This window comes from Sander lucioperca, chromosome 8 (genome assembly GCF_008315115.2).
Source record: "Sander lucioperca isolate FBNREF2018 chromosome 8, SLUC_FBN_1.2, whole genome shotgun sequence".
In the NCBI taxonomy this organism is placed as follows: domain Eukaryota; kingdom Metazoa; phylum Chordata; class Actinopteri; order Perciformes; family Percidae; genus Sander; species Sander lucioperca.
Genome location: NC_050180.1, coordinates 22234243 through 22255980, shown reverse-complemented (window position 1 = coordinate 22255980; position 21738 = coordinate 22234243). Strand labels below are relative to the sequence as shown.

Sequence of the window (21738 nt, the reverse complement as noted above, 5' to 3'; positions counted from 1 at the left end):
TGCACCTGTCAATACAGAACGAGATATTCTGTAGCCTATTTTGCCATCAATACTGCCGATGTTGTCTTTGCTGTTATCAAATCAGTATATATTTATGTTTAACATGAAGTATACTACTGCTTGAGTGCAGTAAATCAATGGGAAACATACATGTGTACAGACAAGGCTAGCAGCAGCAGCGCAGCGTCAGACATGTTTCTGGTGCGCAAAGACATAGAAAATGCCACGCAGCCGCCACGCAACTGACACGCAACAGAAACGCCACGCTCACACCACGCAGCCAGTGTGTGGCCGGCCTAACAGAGTACAACATTAGCATCATGTTGAACACACCTGCAATCTGAACGGATCCATCTTCTCCCAGTAGTATGTTCCCAGCTTTCACATCCCTGAGGTCAACAAAACGCAAACAGCAACAGTCAAACAACAAAGTAATGTGGAGCAGCATTGATGGAACTCTGCCCAAGGGGCTGACAGAGGTTTAATCCTGCCTCGCAGTGACCTTGTAATGAATCAACAACAGTCAACAACTGCAGTGCTTGCCCATTAATATGACTGCACCTGATTCATTTTACATTTTCTCATAACTTAAGCCATTTGTTTAACTGTTCCCAAGCCAAGTCCCTACAGATTGAGCTACCGTTGCCCCTAATATATCATAAACTGTGTTATTTTTAACCCTTATAATAAACTGATCAAAAACTGAAATCAAAACAGCAAACTAGAGAATAAAAAAAATCAACAAGTTAAAATGGTAAAAGTGTTACCGATGAATCTGTCCATTTCTGTGTAGATAGTCCAGGCCCTCCAGGACTTCTTTTAATATAGTAGCAATAATAGGCTCATCTAGCGCTCGATTTCTGTCCTCTTCTTTGTTTGTGTGCTTAATTATATCCAGCATCGAGCCTAAAAAAACATCACAGAAAAACAAAAACATTCTAATTCTCACTCACTTATTTTTTACATATTAATGAAAAACACAAATCAGCTGCAGTGTTACTCTGAGTCATTATGTGATCAATATTGAGGCGCAAATTACTTCAGTGTCTGTTAATCGCTTGTTGTCCTTTCAACAGTTAAACATAATAGGCAGTACATTAAAGTGAGTAACATCCATGCTATAATTCCTTCACAAGAGAGAGCTGTAAGCTGTTTACAATAGCATGCAACCAAGGGTATGCTACTGCTTCCTTATAACTGTAATAAAGCCAGCCTAAAATACTGTGCTGAAAGAATACGGATTACCTCCACCAAAAATGTTATGTTTTCACCAAGGAGGTAATGTTTTTGGTTTGTCTGTCTGCTTGCTTGTTTGTTGGTTGGTTGGTTGGTTGGTTGGTTGGTTGGTTGGTTTGTTTATCAGCAGGATTACAGAAAAACTACTTTTCATGAGACTTGGTGGAAGGGTGTAGCATGGGCCAAGGAAGAACCAATTTGATTTTGGAGCGGATCCGAATCACGGGGCGGATACACAAATTATTTTTCACGAGCATTAGCACCCAGTGGCATCACGTGACTTTTCCACTAGGTGAAGCTACGGCTTTAAGGTAGCTGTGTATAACTGCACTATTTTTCATTTTAGACAACTACAGTATAAGTGAGTTATAACCCAGGCAGCTGTTACATAGTTGGCAGCAGATCAAAGCACAAACATATAGCATCTTAACATTCACTGAGCATTCATGTATTATCAAGCCAGAGGTAGATTTGGTCCCAGGTAGCTTGGTAGCCGAAGCTTACCTCCACTCAGAAGCTTCATGACTAACCAAAGTTCATCCTTAACTACAAAGGAGGTGTAGTAGGTGACAACATTGGGATGGTTGCACTGGCTCATTGCTTGTATTTCTTTCTATTGTGAAAGAGAAATGACAGGATATGACATGTCAAATTATGTTAAACTGAACAGATTTTTTTATTTTTCTCTTAACCACAACTTGTACTTACTTTCTAACTATAGAGAAAATATAGTAATAGGAATTGATATAAATCTCAGTGTATATGACCTCAAAGAAAATTATTCAGTATTACAACCACTTAGGTGCATTTATGAATATTGCTAGTCAGACTTACACAGAACATTAATCATATGGATCAGAAAAAAAGTAGTAGTACAGCATTAGATAGTAGAACAAAAAAACTCTGTGCACACTAACTTAGAAAATAAGCCAACATTTATTGTACTCACCAATAGCTCATCCATGCTGGTCTGGCATTTTTCCAGGTTTATTCTCTTTATGGCGACGCGATCCTGTCTGGGGGTACAGAGGGCTGCCTGCACCACAGCTGTGGCCCCGCTGCCTGGAGTCACAGCCACAACAGAGCAATGACAAAGTGGACAGGAGCAAAGAGGGACACACAGCACACACAGCTGGAAGACAACTCTTAAATTCAGCATCACTCTGTGGCTTTATGGTATTTGTCTGGCCTTCTGTGCCTTAGGTTTTGTGTTTGTGTTATGGTATTCATCTTTCATGTGTGCTAGCAGACAATGACATACACTGACTTTGATTACAGAACTGTTTTTTATGTGATAGGTTGTTTACTTGGTTAATTACAAATCAAGCCACGCTGGAGTAGTGAAGTTGTTAATGCCAAGAAGCTGTGACACAGAGTGTATTGCTTTCCAACTGTTAGTGGGAGATAAGGAGAAGGAGAGAACGCATGAGATCTGACTGCTTACCAGTTGATTATGAGAACAGAGAGGGGGGGCTCACTAACTTATTACAGTCAGCAGTACACAGCTGTGGTGCTACTTCTTATCAGTATTGATATGACATTTTAGCTCATACACAGTGTGCCAAAAATATTCAGGCAACTTCCTTTGGCGTTTTGTCAGTACATTTGAGATTTTCATTGTTGTTATTCAGTAATATTTCTAAAATTAAATTATTCATGACAACACTGAACTTCTGTAACTTATGTAAGGACACAACTTTTTCAAACTCTGAAATAAGTTGAATTATAGGAAGAAAATCCAATAGAAAATCCTACAGTACATATATAACTATTTCATAAATATACGACATATCCACAGTCTTCTAAGTAATAGTGTTACTATACTATAGGGTTAATCATGATAACAACTCCATAAAACACATAAAGTATATATTATACTATACTATATATTGTCCAACATTTTTATTCTAGGATGGTAAACAAGACTTAACAATTGATTGAGCATGCAGTTCACTGCCTTTGAGTTCAATCAAATCAATTGTGAGTGTAAAGTGCAATTAATCGATTACAGAAAATGAATCACCACCTATTATGGTAATCGGTTAAGTCATCAAGCAAAACTTGTAAAGCTCTTTTAGTTCCAGCTTTATCTAATATAAGGATTTGCTGCTTTTCTGTTATATAATTGTTAATTAAATATCTTTGAGTTTTAGACTGTTGATCGGAGACATTGCTCTTGGGCTCTGAGAAAATATGATGGGCATTGTTCAGTCTTTTCTAACATGAAATGGCCACAGAGTAATCAATAATAGGAATAAGTTAGTTACAGCCCTGCAAGGAGTTGAGTCTCTTACTTGTTATTTAGGGAGACTCAGAGTTTTAGTCTAACTACTATTGTCACTATTATAATTATTACTATTATAGAATTATTTATTTATTAAGTTATGATTAGTATTAAGTACATTTAACATTCGAAACATTGCTCACTAGAGATGACTTCCCATCACAGACAACACAAGTGAAATAACACATTGCCACATTATCTGGGATTTTAGTAATGCTAATAAACTGGACACGTGCCATAAACCGGCATTGCTGGAGTAGGTCTCCATCATCTGAGCGACTAAAATCACGCTTAGGGAAAGTGATCCCGTACAGTAACATGCATTTCAACTGATTCGGCTTCCTCAGGGTCGCAAACACAGCTGATGTAGACCGGTAGTCTCTAAACGTGCCTGTTCACATCCGCATTGCAAAGCATTGCAGGAGGCTACTGCATATAAAAAAGCCGGTAGGCCCCTCATCGTCATCCACAGCTGATAACCCCCCGCGGCATGCCTTTCCATATTAATATAGCTATAGCGTTTATCACATCTCCGGGTACTAACCTATGACTTCTTGCAGCTCGTACGACTCCCTGGTAATTGGCCAGCTGGTTGTCAGCGCTGGTTGCGGGTGGAGGATAGGAGCCGGAGTTTCGCCTTGATCCGCCATGATGATGATGATTCTGCGCTAGTTAGCAGCCTATCTCACAGACAGACTGAGAGAGAGAGTGTGTGTGTGTGTGTGTGAGAGAGAGAGAGAGAGAGAGAGAGAGAGAGAGAGAGAGAGAGAGAGAGAGAGAGAGAGAGAGAGAGAAATTTGACCTCACCTCCTCAGTACAAATGTCAGCTGGCGACTGCTGCACAGCAACTATCGCCAGCGATGAGACAACCCGGAAAATAACGGACTGCACACGTGCGCGCACATACACACACACGCGCACACCATACAGTGACATGCCAGTTGACGACACAATGGTTCAATACACACAGGGAGGCATGCATTGATTAAAATAACTATTAATAGTCTTGGGAAACAACCATGCGGCTTCAATGGCTGCAATCCAGACCTTTAATTGAGTTTTTTTTTTTTTTTTTTTTTTTTTTTGTAAATATATTAAGCAACTAATATGTTCAAATACCTGGACGTTGATTTATTATTATCAGGTAAACCGAGTTGGCAGCTGTGTGGGACCATGGATGTAGTGTGAGACAGTAGCGCCGCGTTTGTGTGACGATTTCATGTCACATACAGTCAAAACTGCAAGTGACGTTATTAACACTGGCCAGTAGATGGCGCCATCACATCTTTATATTGTCCATCGTATGATCACTGAAGGACAAAGTAATCACCGTTGATCCATCCAGAAATATAGAACATAGGAATTTGCTTTTAGAGCTGAAACAGTCAATTGGTCAATAGATTAATCAGCAACTATTTTGTTGATCCAGTAATCGTTTTTTTTTGTGATAGATAATTGAATAGCCTTGTGTTTTGGACTGTTGGTGGGACAAGAAAAGCAAGAGAATAATCGGCAGATTGATCTATAGCCTACTGAAAATAATCATTAGTTGCTGTCCTATTTGTTCTATTTTATATATAATGTGTCTACAATTAAACTACAGAATCGTTAAATATACCCTCTAGAAGAAAGATACTATCTACTTATTAACGTTAATGTTGCATTTCGCATACAGCATATATAAAGCATGAAAAAAATCTAATGTTTATCTTTTGTACTGTGCTTGTGGATTATATATGATATATACACTGAGTTGCCAGTTTACACTGAGCTAAAACAAATGCAGTGTATAGAACAACCATGCAATAAATCCCTGAAGGTTATGATACGCAGTGTTTTGTTAAAATTGTTTTAAAGATGTCTCAATTTGACTTTAAGGTCATTTTGGAGGCTATAGTTTGTGGTTCTGTTGCCTTATAATGAGAGATGTTTGTAATATTCCAGTGATATAAATGTTTGGACAAGATATTACACCTCTCTGTATGCAATACAGTTAAAGAGCACCACAAACTGCCTCAATATATATATATATATATATATATATATATATATATATATATATATATATATATATATATATATATATATATATATATATATATATATATATATTTATAACACATATAGTTTATAGGTGCCCCAAGAGAGAAGGTTTGGTTTTCTTCCATTTAAAGAACATAAGAATACTAGGTCACATATGCCTAATTAATGAATTTCACATCCCTGAGGTCAACTAGCCTACATCAAAACTGTCATTAGGTGGCGTGGTTTACCAACATGATGTCATCTGAAACCCATCGCTCAAGTGTTACCATTCTAATTGCGCTTAAATTTCACCGTTTTACTAACAATTGATTAATGATCAATTTGAGTTTGGCAATAATAATACATTAAAGTTGACACCTCACCTGGTAGGCAGGTTATTGTGGGTTTCCTACTAATATAACAGCAATAAATGTGTAAAACTAGCGAAATAAACAAAACAAAAAGCCGTTCAGTCTTAGTCCGTTTGGAGTATACCTCCACTGTTAGGTTGAGTTACTCTAAAGGTGCGATACAAAAAAGTGGTTTACCTTGATTACGCTGTTATAGCTGGCATACTGTAACGTAGCCTATACTGTCACTGACTGTATTGCATGACATTTCAACGCACCAATCACTTGCTGAGGAGCTGATTGAGTCTACTTCCCTACACTGGGATAGCTGAGGGGAAGCGGACGGACGGCGACCTCGTACGGATATCTCATCATCAGCCGAGTCTGCACGGTCAGATCGCCTGCGAGAGAGCACCGGGATACAGCGGGCCGTCGATTTCTCTTTCCACCCGGTCACGGTGTCTGCTGCAGGGAGATGGCCGGTATTTTGGCGTGGTTTTGGAACGAGAGGTTCTGGCTTCCACATAATGTAACCTGGGCTGACTTAAAAAACACAGATGAAGCAACGTTCCCGCAAGCCGAGGATCTCTATCTGGCGTGTCCTTTAGCATTCTGCATCTTTATGATACGGCTGGTTTTCGAAAGGTGGGTCTAAGCACATGCGATAATCCATGTGGCTGTGGTACAGTACGTTTTTGTTGTGTCGATGAAATGCTCCAGTGAATGATGCCGCACACCCCGCTGTCCATGTTTGTCAGTCTGTTATCTAAACAATTGCTTCTTGTCTGGTTAGCCCACAAATCACCACGGTTGATCATCCTTCTTTCTGCAGGCCTGCAGCATTACGCGCTGTCTGCATTTGATGCATCTGTCAGAGAGCACACACACAGTGCAGCCAAGTTGCCATACTTGCCCAAATCCAGTTACTGTCCTCTCAGCTCAAACCTGAATTTCAACAAAGCACCATGCTGGAGACAGGCTCCTTTTACTAATCCGGTGGTTTGTTTTAACTCTACCGCTCCAGTTATGATATGGTGCATGTTGCATCATCTTATCTATGACTATTACAGAGCCATGATGGTCACAGCAATGCTTGTCATGCATATGTGTGTCAGAAGTCTCTTCTGGGAGCCCCACTTAACCCTTCACTCATGTTCAGTATTTATCCCTGAAAACACAGTATGTTAATTCATAAAGTGAAGATCATCTGAAACAGAGAAGGCTAATGTATGACTCAAATGTGTTAAATCCATGAGCTAATGCATATAGCCTATCATGAATGTATTCATTGTATATTTACATAGTTGACTTGTTAACTTGAGTAGCTATTTGCCTATCCCCGCATCACTGTTTGCCAAAATAAAAATCAATTCAAGTGTTTTACTAAATGCAATCAGAAATGTGCAGACTGCACACGATTTGTAAAGTGGTTTGCAGTATAATGCCAAATGCTTTGTGTCAAAAGGACAAAACCTATGATTTTCTCACTGCTGTGTCATTCCCAGTTCTTCTTTTATTCTACATGTAAATGTCAACATTTCAACCAAAAATGGTCTTCCTCAAGATGTCCTGTGTAAGACCACTTGTGGTCAAAACATTGTCATGTTCTGGTAGAGTAAAAGAAGAATTGGGAGGAAGCAGATGCACGTGTCAGGTGCAGATAACTTATGCTTCCTTGTGATTGCATGCCTTGTGTCCCGTCCATAAATTTAAACAATTTGCATTTAATTCATCAAAAAGATATTATCTATGTGTTGATCTAGAAGATGATATTTTAATTGCAGGTTTATTGCAAGACCATGTGCCATGGGCCTGAAGATCCAAGCCAACGGGCCACAAAAAGCGCAACCCAATGCTATCCTGGAGAAGGTTTTCACTGCTATAACCAAGGTGGTGCATGTGTTCACTTCATTATTGTTAATGTTTTATCTCATGACCTCATGACATTTGTGCCACAATGAAAACTACATCTAAGACATAGAGTATGTACCTTGTCTTACCAGCACCCAGATGAGAAGAGGTTGGAGGGCCTGTCCAAGCAGCTCGACTGGGATGTGCGGACCATCCAGCGCTGGTTCAGACAACGCCGAAACCAGGAGAAGCCCAGCACTCTCGCCCGATTCTGTGAAAGCATGTAAGGCAAAAATTCACTTTTAACACCACAACATATAGCATTCCCTAAATTAGCTGCAAGCCATTTTTCTCTGTATGTTATACAGTTGTAAGTGAAGACTTATTCAAATAGGCTGCACTGCTTTATCACTCACCAATAACACAACCGTGACAGTAGTAAAAGCAGGCATGATAACAATTTCAGAGCAAGTTTCATGTTCCTACAAGTTAATTTCCATATTGTGTGGAAATGAAGGGAAACTCTGCAGTTGCTTAATGTTGCTTGTTTCCAAACAGTCCAAGACCGAGTCCTCACATTTGAGAAACCATTATGATGGTACTTCAGTTTTGGCAAACCGTTAACTGTATCTTACATGGCTTATAAAGATTGCAACACGAATGCTGGTGCTGCTGTGGGATGATCGTCAAATGAGTCCCAGGCTGTAACGCAGAACTGGCTAATCTGCAGTAGAGCATTTGCCATCAGGAAGATTGTTGTTACTTAGCAGTGTGATGTTAAAGGCCAACAAGCCAGTGTGGCTGTCAGAGTAGAGTCATGTCTGACAACAGTAGAGCCAATCTGGCAGTTTGAGACACAGGGAGCCTCACATCTTCTGATCTGCCTGAGGCTGCTGTTCACTCAGGAGAACACTGCTGGCTGATAAAACCACTGGACTCCTGTTACAACCTAACAGAAGAATCTGTAAAAGCAAACCTGCTTTCTTATGAATTAGAAGAGACTGAGTTTGCTCTCCTCTGTAATATCTGTATATTTGTGAGCTTATTGAACATGCTTAGCTGGCATTCAATCTGTCTAAGCAACTGTAAGCTGTTATCTACATGCAGCATAATTGACTGCAGACGATATTGGGCTTTGCAATAGTTTGGCCAGGTTTTCTGTCTCAGTTGCTTACGGTGCAATTCTCCAAACAGTGCCAGCTTCAGTCCGTCCAGAAGTGATTGTGCTCTAATTAGGCCCTCATTCACAGCTGTTGCCGACTGATAGCATTCTTTGTCTTTTCATAATGCAAACAAACAGTATGTAGCAGACACATCTGGTCTGGAAATAATGAAGACCCTGCATAGATTTAGTTAACCAGCTATTGTTACTGCCTCTGTTTCCCCAGTAAATACAGAAAAAAACATCCCAAGTTCATATATTGATTTTCTTTTTTGAAAACCTGTAGAAACCTACAGTAACCTCTTTTTTACAACAGAAACTGAAATTGTTCGTCATTTACACAAAAACAATGAAAAAATCACTGGAGACAAGTATTATTTCACCACAGTGGCAGAAGTTATTTGTGTTAAGAAAGATTAATTTAAAGCCTTAAAATGAGATTAAATGACAAATTAAGATGAGCCGTGTTTTCAGGGTAGTTTTACCAGAGAGTCCCTCCTCTTGTCAGTTCTCCTTGGTTAGGGCGGGCGGACGAAGAAGTAGGCTTTGATGTCCTCAATTGCCCCTCTTGTCTGATCTCATCTTCCTCCTTTCTCTTCTCTGCTTTCAAAGATAACAAAGAAATCATCAGAAGCAAAACGTTTGAACTTTTTTAAAATATTGAGGGTATTTCTGTGACAAGATTTTAAAAAACTTAATATATTTACTATTTTTATCTTGTAATATCTATCATTGCATTGGCTTCAGTTAATACTTGATGTATGATCAAATGGAATGGTTTCACCTTTCATCTTTTTATAAGTTGAATAATAATTTTAGATGTATTCCCTATCTAAGAGTTGGATAATAAGATTAATAAGCACCTTTATATCTGTACAGTATGCTAAGTATGAAGCTACCGCCATTAGCCGATTAGCTTAGTTTAGCACAAAGACTGGGAACAGTGGGAACAGCTAGCCTGGCTCTGCCCAAAGGTAATGAAATACCAATAGCACCTCTAAAGCTAATTAACACAGTATATCTCAATACGTATATGTATATCCATATGTATAAGTGAGCTTTAGAGGTGCTGATACATGTAGATGTATTTTATTACCTTTGGGCAGAGCCAGTTTTTCAGTCTTTGTACTAAGCTATGCTAACTAGCTGCTGGCTGTAGCTTCATATTTACCATACAGATACAAGAGTGGTATTGATCTTCTCATCTAACTCTCGTTAAGGAAGCAAATTCCTCCAAATGCTAAACTTTTCCAATAGTTTTTTTTGTTGCTGTTTTTGAGTTGGGTGGTTTATTATAATGCCTTATCTCACATTACTAGTCTATATCCACGACGGGATTGCGGATTTCACTGTTATCGGTGTTGGAATTTTAAACTCTGGTCGATTTGTAAGGACTATGGTAATCTGCTCCTCAGATCTCTGCAGGGTAAATCCAGACAGCTAGCTAGACTATCTGTCCAATCTGAGTTTTCTGTTGCACGACTAAAACAACTTTTGAACGTACACGTTCCACCAAAACAAGTTCCTTCCAGAGGCTATTTTGCAGCGGCACCATGGTTCTGCCCAGTGTCATGACGATTGTGATTAAATGCCAATAAACCAGAGCACGTTTTTCTCCCATCCCGGAATGCTGTGTGGACTAGCCAGACCCTCCTCCGCAGCGCTGTGGAGGTGGGTCTGGCAAAGCGAGACTATCACATTAATAACAAAAAATGAACACTTGCATTTTCTTGACAATTATTAGCCTTTAACTATGATCTTTTAATTTGTCATTCCTCTTCTTTACTTTCATGAGATACAAAATCAAAGGCTGCAGTTGATTCTCAAAAATACATTTAGGCAATTAAACTCTGTAGAAACATGTTATTGATAGCTGAGATTACCAGTATTCTCATTACTGCTCTTCCTATGACCGATATGTTGGTGAATGATTTCATACCTTTTAACCAACACACCTCTCCAGAAGCAGCTCAGCAGACACCAAGCCGACATCTAATAAGCATGTTTGTGGTCAGCAGATGCTTTTACAACAGCTGAGAGATGAGCCATTTACGTGTGTTCTTGAGAGACCACAGCCATAAACTCTTTAATTAGTTACAGTCTTCTAGCACCACAGTAAAATAACTGGCTATTAACAAGTTTTTTTCAACTTTTCATCAACCAAAGAGGGAATATATCAAGGCTTTTGCACAACTGAATTGTGATCAAAGCTTGATCTTCATGACTAATTGTCATATTGAACCATTTGAATGTAAGCAGTTGCAGCCAGCTGGTGCTCAGACTACCCACCTGGAGAAGTGACAACGTGGAATTAAATGAGCCAGCATGGTCTGCTTTTTATTGGTTTTTTTTGTCCAAAGCTAGGTGCTACACTCATAATAAAGCCAGCCTCATTACTGAGTTTTTGATCAAATCAAAGTTGCATTACAGTCACATTGTTACCTTTTCTCAGGCAATGCTTTGTCCAAACAGGTACATTTGATTTAATAGCAATCAGTGGATCCGTCCCAATTTAAAACCCATAGTCTCATCAGATATCATGAATGATTCATTAATGTATAATCAAGCTATTATGATATAAGCCATACATACATAACATATGCCAAACATAAGCCTACTCTTATTTTGTTATATGTTTGTAAGTTCTTCATCATAATACATTAGCATAATTCTGTTCCACAGTTACTACCGAGCACTAATGAATATAAAATTGTAATTGGTTAGTTTCTGCTACATTATGTGCAGAAAATAAACAGCAGCTCTAGGATAATTAAATTAATAACATTTTAGTTTTCCCACAACCAGTCTTTATCAACACTGTATCTGAAAAAGAAACGTAACTCACAATTACAAAAATGATATGTGCCTGACTTCGGAAAAAACTATAACTATTCACGGGAAGCAGTTGTGAGTCATTGTGATTGTACCTATATAGCAGCGACTCAGCACTTGAAAAAGACTCTTGCAGGCTTGATGAATTAGTTGCCATGCAACAGTCTTTACTATGTGCCAGGTAGACTTGTCCAGTTAATTTGGTTTTACAATATGGTTTATCAAGCACAAAAAGCAGTTAATGGCAGCTTCCAACCCGCTTAGAATTTCTCTAGCATTTATTAAAGAGTTACAAATGAATATCCTGCATATCATATAAACATTCACCAAAAATGACTATGTCTGTTGGAGAAGCTGATTTATCCTGTTCTCTTTTTGAGTGTTCATGTCATGTTGTGTTTGGAGGCTCTGGATGTCAAAATGTGTTTGATTTGAGGTCAGCTGGAACAACCACACGGCACAACCTTTAAAGTATGCAAAAACTCCTCTCACATGACAGGTCGTACAGCTTCGGTCACAGCCTGGGGCGTCATCAGTCAATGTTTTCTTCAATGTTTTCTTCAATGTCACAGAAATCAAGCTTTGTTTCCTGCCTGTTCTGTATGTTTTGCTTCATAAAACTATTGCACTGTATTAAGAAGTGAATGTATATATCCTAAAATATAGGCTCGACTGGTAAAAACATTTAATCTAATTGGTTACAAATCTGTGAAATGCTCTGACAACTTAATAACACACAACAGGGGGTCTCTCATTCAAGCCTATCAGACATAATTAGCTTTTGTTCCCTGTAGAAACACATATGATTTTGTCTGATGCAATTTCCAGAGTTGTGTGGAAAGGGGGGCTTGCTAGTTGGACAGTCTTAAATCCTTCCTTTCAGTTGCTGACTGTTATAAGTTGGAGATCACATCTACCTGCTCAGCAAGGCGTTGATCACTGAAGTGTCAGTTGAAGCAGTTTCTTCTCTGCTTGTTAGCTCAGACCTCATGATCACCTTCCCTACCATTGTTTTGTTGTTGTAGTTACTGTACATTATGTGCATTTTTTTTTTCTGTTTCTTTCAGGTGGAGATTTACATTCTATCTATACATATTTACCTATGGAGTGCGTTTCCTTAAAAAGGTAAGCTTTCCTTACAGACAAATGAGCATCAGCCTGCTGTTATGACTAAAGTTAGTTAGTTTGAGTCACAGAGGTTCAACACCATTTTCTATAGCACATTTTGAAGTACATGGCTAGCATGAAAATCTTGTGGTTTCTGACATGATTAGCGCCAAGTCATGAGATTGGCAAGTAAAATTGATGTTCCGGTCTAAGGGAACAAATTGTATAAAGGCAATGTGTATTAAAGCCTAGTGCACAAATTGTTCATTAATAATGGATTTTAAAAGGAAAGAGGGAGCAGCTGACAAAAAAAACCCAATGCTAAACAATGCCATGCATTAAATATGCAAATCCATTTTTCACTAAGTATGTAGGACTCAGTGATGATTTGTCTTTCTTTTGAATGTTTGCTGCTGGAAGTCATATGATATGTGCCATTGCTGGCTATTGCTGGATGTGCAATTCCAATGTTTACTTGAAATGACTGCTTGCAAAATAATGACATTTGATATGACTCTAGTAGCTATATAGTTAGCTAGTTAGGCTACCTGTTACCTGACAGTAAAGTACATTAAACCTAACGTTACTGCTTCAGAGTAACGTAAAGATGCTGAGTGTTAACAGTAGAATATGGTTGTTGTTGTTTTACATTTTTCTTTAATAATATTACAATTGGACTGGTTCAAGGCTATGATTGGGCTATTGGTGTCAGGGAAATCTGGCAACACCACATGCTTAAATTAGCGCTTCAAAATAAAGTTAGCATGCTTTACTTTTGACATGTTTTCTATGTGCTTCATAACTATACACATAAAAAAACTATCAAGTCAAGGCACAATGGCAGTACTGAACGTTTTAATACCGGCGAACCAACCGCAATGCTGGCGTTTAAGCTAACGTTAGTACCAGAAATGATGGACGTTAACGTTAAAGTTATCCTCTGTGTGGGCTAGCAAGAACATTAGCTTAAGCGGCTAACGTAAGCTACATGCATTGATGCCAACCTTTCTAACAAACATAATGCCAACATTATTTATATTGAAGGCCATTTTTTATATTGAAGGCTTTCTTGTCAGAGCACTTTTACCTTTCAAATGCTTCTGCCAATGTTGTGAAAATCGATAATGTCAATGTTACCATTCGTCGCTGTGCCACGCGTAGTTCAGGGGATATATGGGAGATTAGAGTATTAAACACAGCTCTCCTTGTTTAGAAAGTTTGAGCAGCATTTGTGAGAGTTTAGAACTTATTTTGTATTTTTGTCCAATGTGCCAGTTAAATATTAATGAAATATGTGGCTGAGATAGAATGATATATTACATTCATATATTTACAAAAAGGCACAAATGTTTATAATCAACAGAGCAATAGTTGAGATAGCAGAGTAGGACAAATCTGCAAAAAGTTGCATGATGAAGCACTTTGTGCAAATAGTTCAATCCCTGCCTCAGGCTCCAGTCTCTGTGGGATTTATTAATAGAGCAGGTCTGGAGAGGAGAGCAGGAGATGTAAACTCAGTCACACAGTGATGGGTCACTGTTTGCTTACACATTCTTATGTATTACAGCTACCATTTCTCTTGTTGTCCTGATGCCATATCCTTTTTCAGGACTTCCTATGAGGATGAACCCGCCTGGTTCCTTTGTAATCCAGCTTCCTTTAATGTCAAAGTATATGCACTGTAACAAAATCTCTTTCAGCCATTCAGTATTTTAGAAACGAAAATGTTCACATTAATATTGATGTGTTAAATCTGAAATTACATATTGAATTGAACTCCACTGTATGTGTGGGAACAACATAACACTGCATTTATATTGCAGGTAATGGAGCCTGGAGCCTGCTCTTTCTAGGTTTCATTGAAATACAACATATGAGACTTCTCAGGGATTGAACAACAAAGTCTTTACAACGTTATCCCTGGAGTTTTCACAGTACATTGTATTACAATGCTGTCTTAACCTATGCCATTCAGTCACAGTTTTATGATATTTGACATTTTTAAAATATAGTCTAGTTTTATTTTTTTCATATAGGTAAAAAGGTATTGATTTTGAAGTTACTCTTTTCATTTTCTGCAGACTGCATGGCTTTGGAACACTAAAGAGTGCTGGTACAACTACCCTTACCAGGTAAAAGTCTTTTCATACACCCATCTTCAGTAATCATGATACAACCAGATGACTTGTATTTCCAAAACTACCTAGTTCTCAAATAATTGTTTTAACCTTGTTGCTTTTTGTGTTTATGCAGCCACTGACTGTGGACATCCATTATTACTATATACTGGAGCTGTCTTTCTACCTTTCCTTACTCTTTTCCCAATTCACAGACATCAGGAGGAAGGTAAGAATGACTGCAAGTCACACCAAGATATGCATAACATGTATCTCCAATAACATGGATAATTGAATGTTTGTTAAAAGATCTACTGTAAGGCAAAAAGTGACACTTTTAGTCACATTTTTCCACATCAGGAATGTCTGTTCTGTTTATGCCATTGTAAGTTTTGTCACAGAAAAGACATCATTTTTGCCTTGCCGTCCATCTCTTTTCTTACTGCCATGACTTTGTAATATTTAGTCTGTTTGCTTCCCTCCTCAATGTATTCTCACTGATGTGTGAAATAACAAAATATTGAGAGGGCAAAAAGGATTAACACTTTTTCAAACATTCAGAAATTGGATTCACTATCAAACTTCACAAAACTCTTTCTCAAGCTTTCCCCAACTATTGGTGCAGTCTGTTTTTGTTTGATATTGTGTAAGCTTTTGTGTAATACGATCAGCAAATTATTGTGCTTTTATAATCAGTTACATGATGGTGTCGTACAATACTCAAATAACATATAAAAGTTTGAAGAATAGATCAACTGAAATGGTTTCTCTTCACGTAATGACATATTTCAAGTTTAGTCCGTTATTTATATAAATATTTATATCAGACAATAATAATGAATCCTGGTAGGAAAAGCAATAGGAAAAGAGCATAGTTTTATCACCCATTCCTACTTAATCCTGAAAAATCACAAGTGTTTACATGTCACTGATAGCACTGCCTTTTTTCATGTATATTAACCATTTAAATGTACTTCCAGCAAGCTTTATATTCCAGATTATAGGTTTATACTGTATGCACATTAAACACATTGTACTATAAATAAAGTTTTAAAAAGGTTCAACTTCGTCAGTCTTTGTAAGAACTGAGATTAGCTTGAACAAACATTCATCAACCCACTTTCATCTTCTTTTTTTGTCATGAAAATGGCTATACTTTTGGTTCATTAAGTATCAATTTGCATGCCTTCCAGCCATGATCTTACGCCTGTCTCCAGTCCATCCCCAGCTCTGCCCTCTTCACAAAAACACTTCACTCACTGTACTCACAGCAGCCCTCATGATGCCATGCTGTGTATGCCGTCACTCTGTCATCTCTTTGTTGACTGTTGGCATGTTGTCTGTTTTTGTTTCTCCTTTCAGTTTTTTAATGCACAGTACTACACTGAGGAGGTCCTCTGCATCCCCTGCCAATTCCAGTATGTTCTCCCCGCACACTCTTGCCTTGCTTTCATTCTGTATCTTGCATCATTACTCTTCATTCTCGTCCTCCTTCTCATGCTGTCTCCATTTGGGACTGGTTCTGGTTGCTTTGAGCTGATACATTTCTTAAGATTTGCTAGAGGAATGCTTTTCCATTCCAGCTGTCTGCATCCTTAGTCCCCTGGGGCTTCATTCAATGCTATCCCACACCTTACGGCTCATACTGTACCAAGACAGGACTGAACCTAAACTATCATTTATTTACAATTTTAATTGTTTTACATTATGTTGAGCTTAGGTAATATGCTTGATTCTGAGATTTTTCATCATATTTAAACAGTGGTGGAATGTAAACTAAGTACATTTGCTGCATGTACTGTACTTTACCCGAGTATTTCCATTTCATGCCACTTTATATGTACTTATTTTCCACCACAGTTCAGACGGAAATATTGTACTTTTTACTCCACTACATTTATTTGACATATATAGTCACTAGTTACTTTAAAACATTAATATTTGACATACAAAAGATTTGAAAAGTTTATAATACATGACGCATTGTTATAGATTAAACTAACCAACAGTATAAAGAATCATTAAAAAGTAGCTCCACCTCGACCAACTACAACAGTAAAATATGCTTTCTAATTTATGCATTACTAATAATGACCTTAAGATATGAAATATAATAGTATAACAGTCACAGGGGCAGTTTGTCTGCATGGAGAACTTTAACTTTTGATATTTAAAGCACACATTTTGTTAATATGTTTTGGGGCGGCAGTAGCTCAGTCCAAGTTTCGTACAGAGTGTGGACTGGTAGCTCGAGACTGCAGCAGCGCCTTTAAGCAAGGCACTAAACCCCTAACTGCTCAGGGGGGGGGGGGCTTGCTATGTTTGTTTGTGTATGTGGTGAACAATTATTGTTTTGTCATAACTTTGTATATCTTTTCATAGCTGCCAATCACAGTGGCATATGACGAACACGGTTTACCACAACAAAAACTGGAGGTTTTACGTTGTGCAGCTATTCACTTGGGCAAAGCACATTTTTAAGTCCATGGAAACATGGCAGTTTTGAAAATAGCCACTCAGCAGTAGGGGCCTTGTCATATTTTTTAAATAAAGAATGAATACATCATGTTATAATAATAATAATAATGTTATGTTAAAGCTAATGTATGTGTGTGATTTCATCACACGTCGGCACTGCACTAGATGCCCTGAGTAGGTATCGCATGCAGTGACTCAAACAGTCGTGAGGCAGTACGTTAGTTGTGTGACATTTCCATGGCAACTGTGTCCCCAGGATTTCCTGATCATGTTCCTGCACCATGTGGCAACAATTTCCCTCATCACCTTTTCCTACGTGAACAACATGGCACGAGTTGGAACTCTGGTCATGTGTCTCCACGATGCAGCCGACGTGCTGATAGAGGTGAGGATGGCTGATAGAAGTAAAGGCTGTGGATGGACAGATGGGCAAAGGGAGGCAAAGATGGTTGGGTGTGTGGGTGTGAGTGTTTGGAGTTTACATGCTTAGATATCCATCTTTATCTACATTTAACTACAGTCCTTATATTATGAACATTATGGCAGACTGTATCATACAGGCACAGTGCATGTTCAACATACTCTTCGTTGGAAACTAGAGCTTTTTAATTATATTGTCAGAGATGTTTCAAGCAGTTGTTTACATGTCCAGATTAATGGTTGTTTCTTTTTTCTACCAAGGCTGCCAAAATGGCCAACTATGCCAAATGTCAGATACTGTGCAACCTCCTGTTTGCAATGTTTGCAATTCTCTTTATAAGTTCCAGGCTGGGAGTTTACCCTGTCTGGTGAGTGTAATTCTCTTTCTTGTGTACCATAGTTAGGTGATGCTCTGCACATTTTGTCAAACCATCCCTGAAAATGCATGTCAGTGCCACAAAGATCTCAGTGCTTTTTTACTTCTTTCTCCGCAACGGTTTGCAGTTCAGATACATCTCTGTGAATTTTGTTGCTAAGTAATAGTTACTATGGATACAGCAGCTTTAACATCTCAAATAAAGCCAAACAAATCAATGAAATGCAGCACATTATGGTCATTGCTTCATCATTGAAAAGTGTCTGGAGTTGAATCTTTTTGTTAAAACATCTAAGAGTTTTTGTTTTACTAATAAGGATCTCTTATCATTGTGTGGTGTTGCTTTACATTGCATTTATTCAGCATTTCAAATTGTAGCCAATTATAACAGGCCTTTCTGATATTATATATATATATATATATCTATATATAGATAGAGATATATATATATATATATATATATATAGATATAGATATATAGATATATATATATTTTTTACCACAATGTTAGTCCTTGAAAGCGTGTACATCAGTCATCAAGCAAATGGAGACATGATTTAGTTTCTCAGTCGGGCAGCTGCAGTTGTCTGCTTTTCTATAAAATACCATCCATTCTTGATCTGCACAGAAAATATATTTCAGGCATCTAGATTTAAGCTTGTCTTTAATAATAAAAAAAAACTAATGTGCAGCATTGTAAGACAGTTTTTTAAACAGTTTTAGCCAACACTCCACAGCTCTCTGCCTTTGTTTCACTGTAAAATGATGATACACTACATTTTAGTCAGCCCCCACCACACCAGTAGTAAAGTTGTCATTACTGTAAAGCTGTTGCCATGGCTTCAGTATCTGGAGGATGATTCAGACAGCCATTTGCAGGAATTGTCTCAGGGATATATTTAACAAGAATCCTTGAAGTTTTGATCGCATGTCATGTGAAGCCAGGCCGCCACTCTTTTTTCTCCATTAGCAATTTTAAATACATATTTCTTGTACATATATTGGACTATGAACAAAATTATTTTTCAAAGACACACGTCTGTTTGTGCTACAGACATGTCATTAAAGGGCAGGTGTTGCATGAAAGACGAAGAGCTGGAGCAGAGCCCGCCTCGTTTCTTTTCACTGGCTTCTGCCACTAAGAGAGAGAGCTTTTACTCCTTGTGTTTTTCTAATGAAACATGTCAAGTTAATTATCTCCCTCCCCCTCTGTTGCTATGGAAGGATTTTAAATACCACCTTGTTCGAGAGTTGGGAGATTGTAGGGCCCTACCCGTCCTGGTGGGTCTTCAACCTGCTTCTGATCCTGCTGCAGCTACTTCACTCCTTCTGGTCCTACCTCATAGTGAAGACAGCGTGCCAAACCATCTCCAAAGGAAAGGTGAGTCACTACACTCAGCTCTTCTTTCAAGTCCCTCTGCATAATCCTTCCATTTATACCTGTTCTTGCATGATAAGGTGTTTTGCTGCTAGTACATAAATACTGTGTAGTGCTGTCAAAAGCCACTTTTGACTTTCCCTTTCTATTCTTTATGCTAACCTGCATCCTTCAAGGTGGGAAAATGGAATCCGTTGCATGTAAGTAGCCTTAAAGGGAAGCATCTCAATCATAATGGTGTGCTGTGTGCTTTGTGTATAATTTCATGTCTCCAACATCCATGTAATCATTTGCATTCATCATGACCCCGATTGTCAATATCAGCCCTAACCTAATCAGTGCAGTTTTAGCTATATGCTCCTGGCATGGCTCCAGGGATGCAAATGTCAGTATATTGGTCGGTCCACCACTTTGGTCCAGACTAAAATATCTCAACAACTATTGTACGTACATATACACCCTGAAATCTTGTACAGACATTCCCGGTCCCCCAAAGATTAGTTGGTGATCTCCTGCCCTTTAGTCTAGCGCTACTAGCAGGTTAAAGTTTTCACTTATCGTGTGAAAATCTCAACATCTACTGGGTGGATTGACACAAAATCTTGTATAGACATTCATGGTTCCCAAACAATTAATGTAAATTAATTTAGATTAGTAATTCATTTGTCAATTTATTTGTAACTATTATTATGTTGGATGAATCTACACTTGCCATGTTTGATTATATAATGTCAACGTTAATAAATATAGTAGTTGATTGACAAAAAATGGTGCGCTTATGATTCTGTTCAAATCACTGTAAATTGAATGTACAGAATATGGGTGTATGGGTTTGGACTGTTCATAGGACAAAACAAGGTCAAGCTCTGTGAAATTGCGATGGGCATTTTCCATTATTTTCTGACATTTTACAGACTAAATAATAAAGCAATCAATCGAAAAAAACAATGGTGAGATTATAAATCATTTAAAAAATCATTAGTTGCAGTCAAAATAATGTCATGTTCAGAGGTCTCTTTGAAAATAGTTTGTATGGCTTTTACAGCCTGTTGCTTGATATTGATTGGCAGAACGCCTCCTGGTTTGACACACAAAAGACCATTTATATCGCCGCCACACATGGCTGCCACAGATAACGACACAGATAAGAATTTTATTAAGAAAAATGTAATCTCCAACCATCCCTCTTATTTCTGCAGGTCTCTAAAGACGACCGCAGCGACATTGAGTCCAGCTCTGACGAGGATGACAGCCCCCCACCCAATCACAAGCTCCACAGCAGCAGCACCACCAACGGGACCAACAAAAATCATGGGACCAATGGCTACCTGACAGGACCCCCATATGCCGATGAACACTGACTAACACAACATTGGAGCCATGCTAAAGACACCATCCATCCATCAATCTCTGTGTGTGTGTGTGTGTGTGTGTGTGTGTGTGTGTGTGTGTGTGTGTGTGTGTGTGTGTGTGTGTAAATGCAGTTTTCAGTTATCAGTTTGATTCTTTACTAATTTCCTCGTGCAATTTATTCTCTTCATCTATATATTTGTATCAAACTGCACTCAGTGAAATATCAAAGCACTCCTATTGGTACAACCCACTCTCTGTTTAGCCAGTGAATGAAATTCCAATTTATGATGTAAGCATGCTACTTTAACATACAGTAGTCAGGCATACTGGGGGTCTTATGTTCGTGTTTTTCTGTTATTTATTTTTTTTTATAAATATGTTTGCAGATGGTGGGACATCTACTTTACTTTGATGTCAGTGTTAAAGATGAAATAATCTTGAACACAGATGTTTTATTCACACCACACATCATGACAAGTATAAGAAAAATGCTGAAGACCTGGGTTTACTTTCAACGCTACACCCCCAAAGATGTGCCAAAAATGTGTGACATTTTCTCACATTTTAAAACACATTCTCCACTCAAACTGTGTAAGAGATGTCAATAACAGTATTATGTGTGTCTTATATGGCTAGATGCTGTATTCCCTATTAAAGCATTTGGTTAAGTATTCTGATACGTTTCTGGTAAGCATTTCATGAAAGGCCATTTGTCCTCTAAGGAGACAGACATACGTTTTTTGAGTTATTCAATAAATGAAAAAACATG

At 38.2% G+C, this 21738-nt stretch overlaps 2 protein-coding genes across 5 annotated transcripts in view; one reads left to right on the top strand and one right to left on the bottom strand.

The window, feature by feature from the left end:
• stk39 (serine threonine kinase 39) overlaps nucleotides 1-7999 on the bottom strand; it is a 26650-nt gene extending 18651 nt beyond the window's left edge. For 2 of the 4 annotated variants that reach the window (XM_031298249.2, XM_036004298.1), the window contains exons 1-6: nucleotides 7886-7999; nucleotides 4065-4216; nucleotides 2186-2298; nucleotides 1741-1849; nucleotides 768-906; nucleotides 334-389 (exon numbers count right to left, since the gene is read on the bottom strand). In XM_031298249.2, coding sequence (XP_031154109.1) covers nucleotides 334-389; nucleotides 768-906; nucleotides 1741-1849; nucleotides 2186-2298; nucleotides 4065-4170 — 523 coding nt within the window. In that variant the 5' untranslated portion in view covers nucleotides 4171-4216; nucleotides 7886-7999. Of the gene's footprint in view, nucleotides 1-333; nucleotides 390-767; nucleotides 907-1740; nucleotides 1850-2185; nucleotides 2299-4064; nucleotides 4217-4327; nucleotides 4547-4639; nucleotides 4858-7885 lie in introns of those variants that run through there. The other 2 variants (XM_031298277.2, XM_031298267.2) reach the window with 2 other exon arrangements.
• Nucleotides 6124-21738, top strand: cers6 (ceramide synthase 6). Its single transcript, XM_031298283.2, has 11 exons — nucleotides 6124-6540; nucleotides 7680-7785; nucleotides 7899-8029; nucleotides 12808-12865; nucleotides 14929-14979; nucleotides 15101-15193; nucleotides 17699-17827; nucleotides 18124-18230; nucleotides 19463-19619; nucleotides 19793-19816; nucleotides 20816-21738. Exons 1-11 carry the CDS (start codon nucleotides 6371-6373, stop codon nucleotides 20975-20977), a joined length of 1188 nt encoding a protein of 395 aa, XP_031154143.1. The 5' UTR covers nucleotides 6124-6370; the 3' UTR covers nucleotides 20978-21738.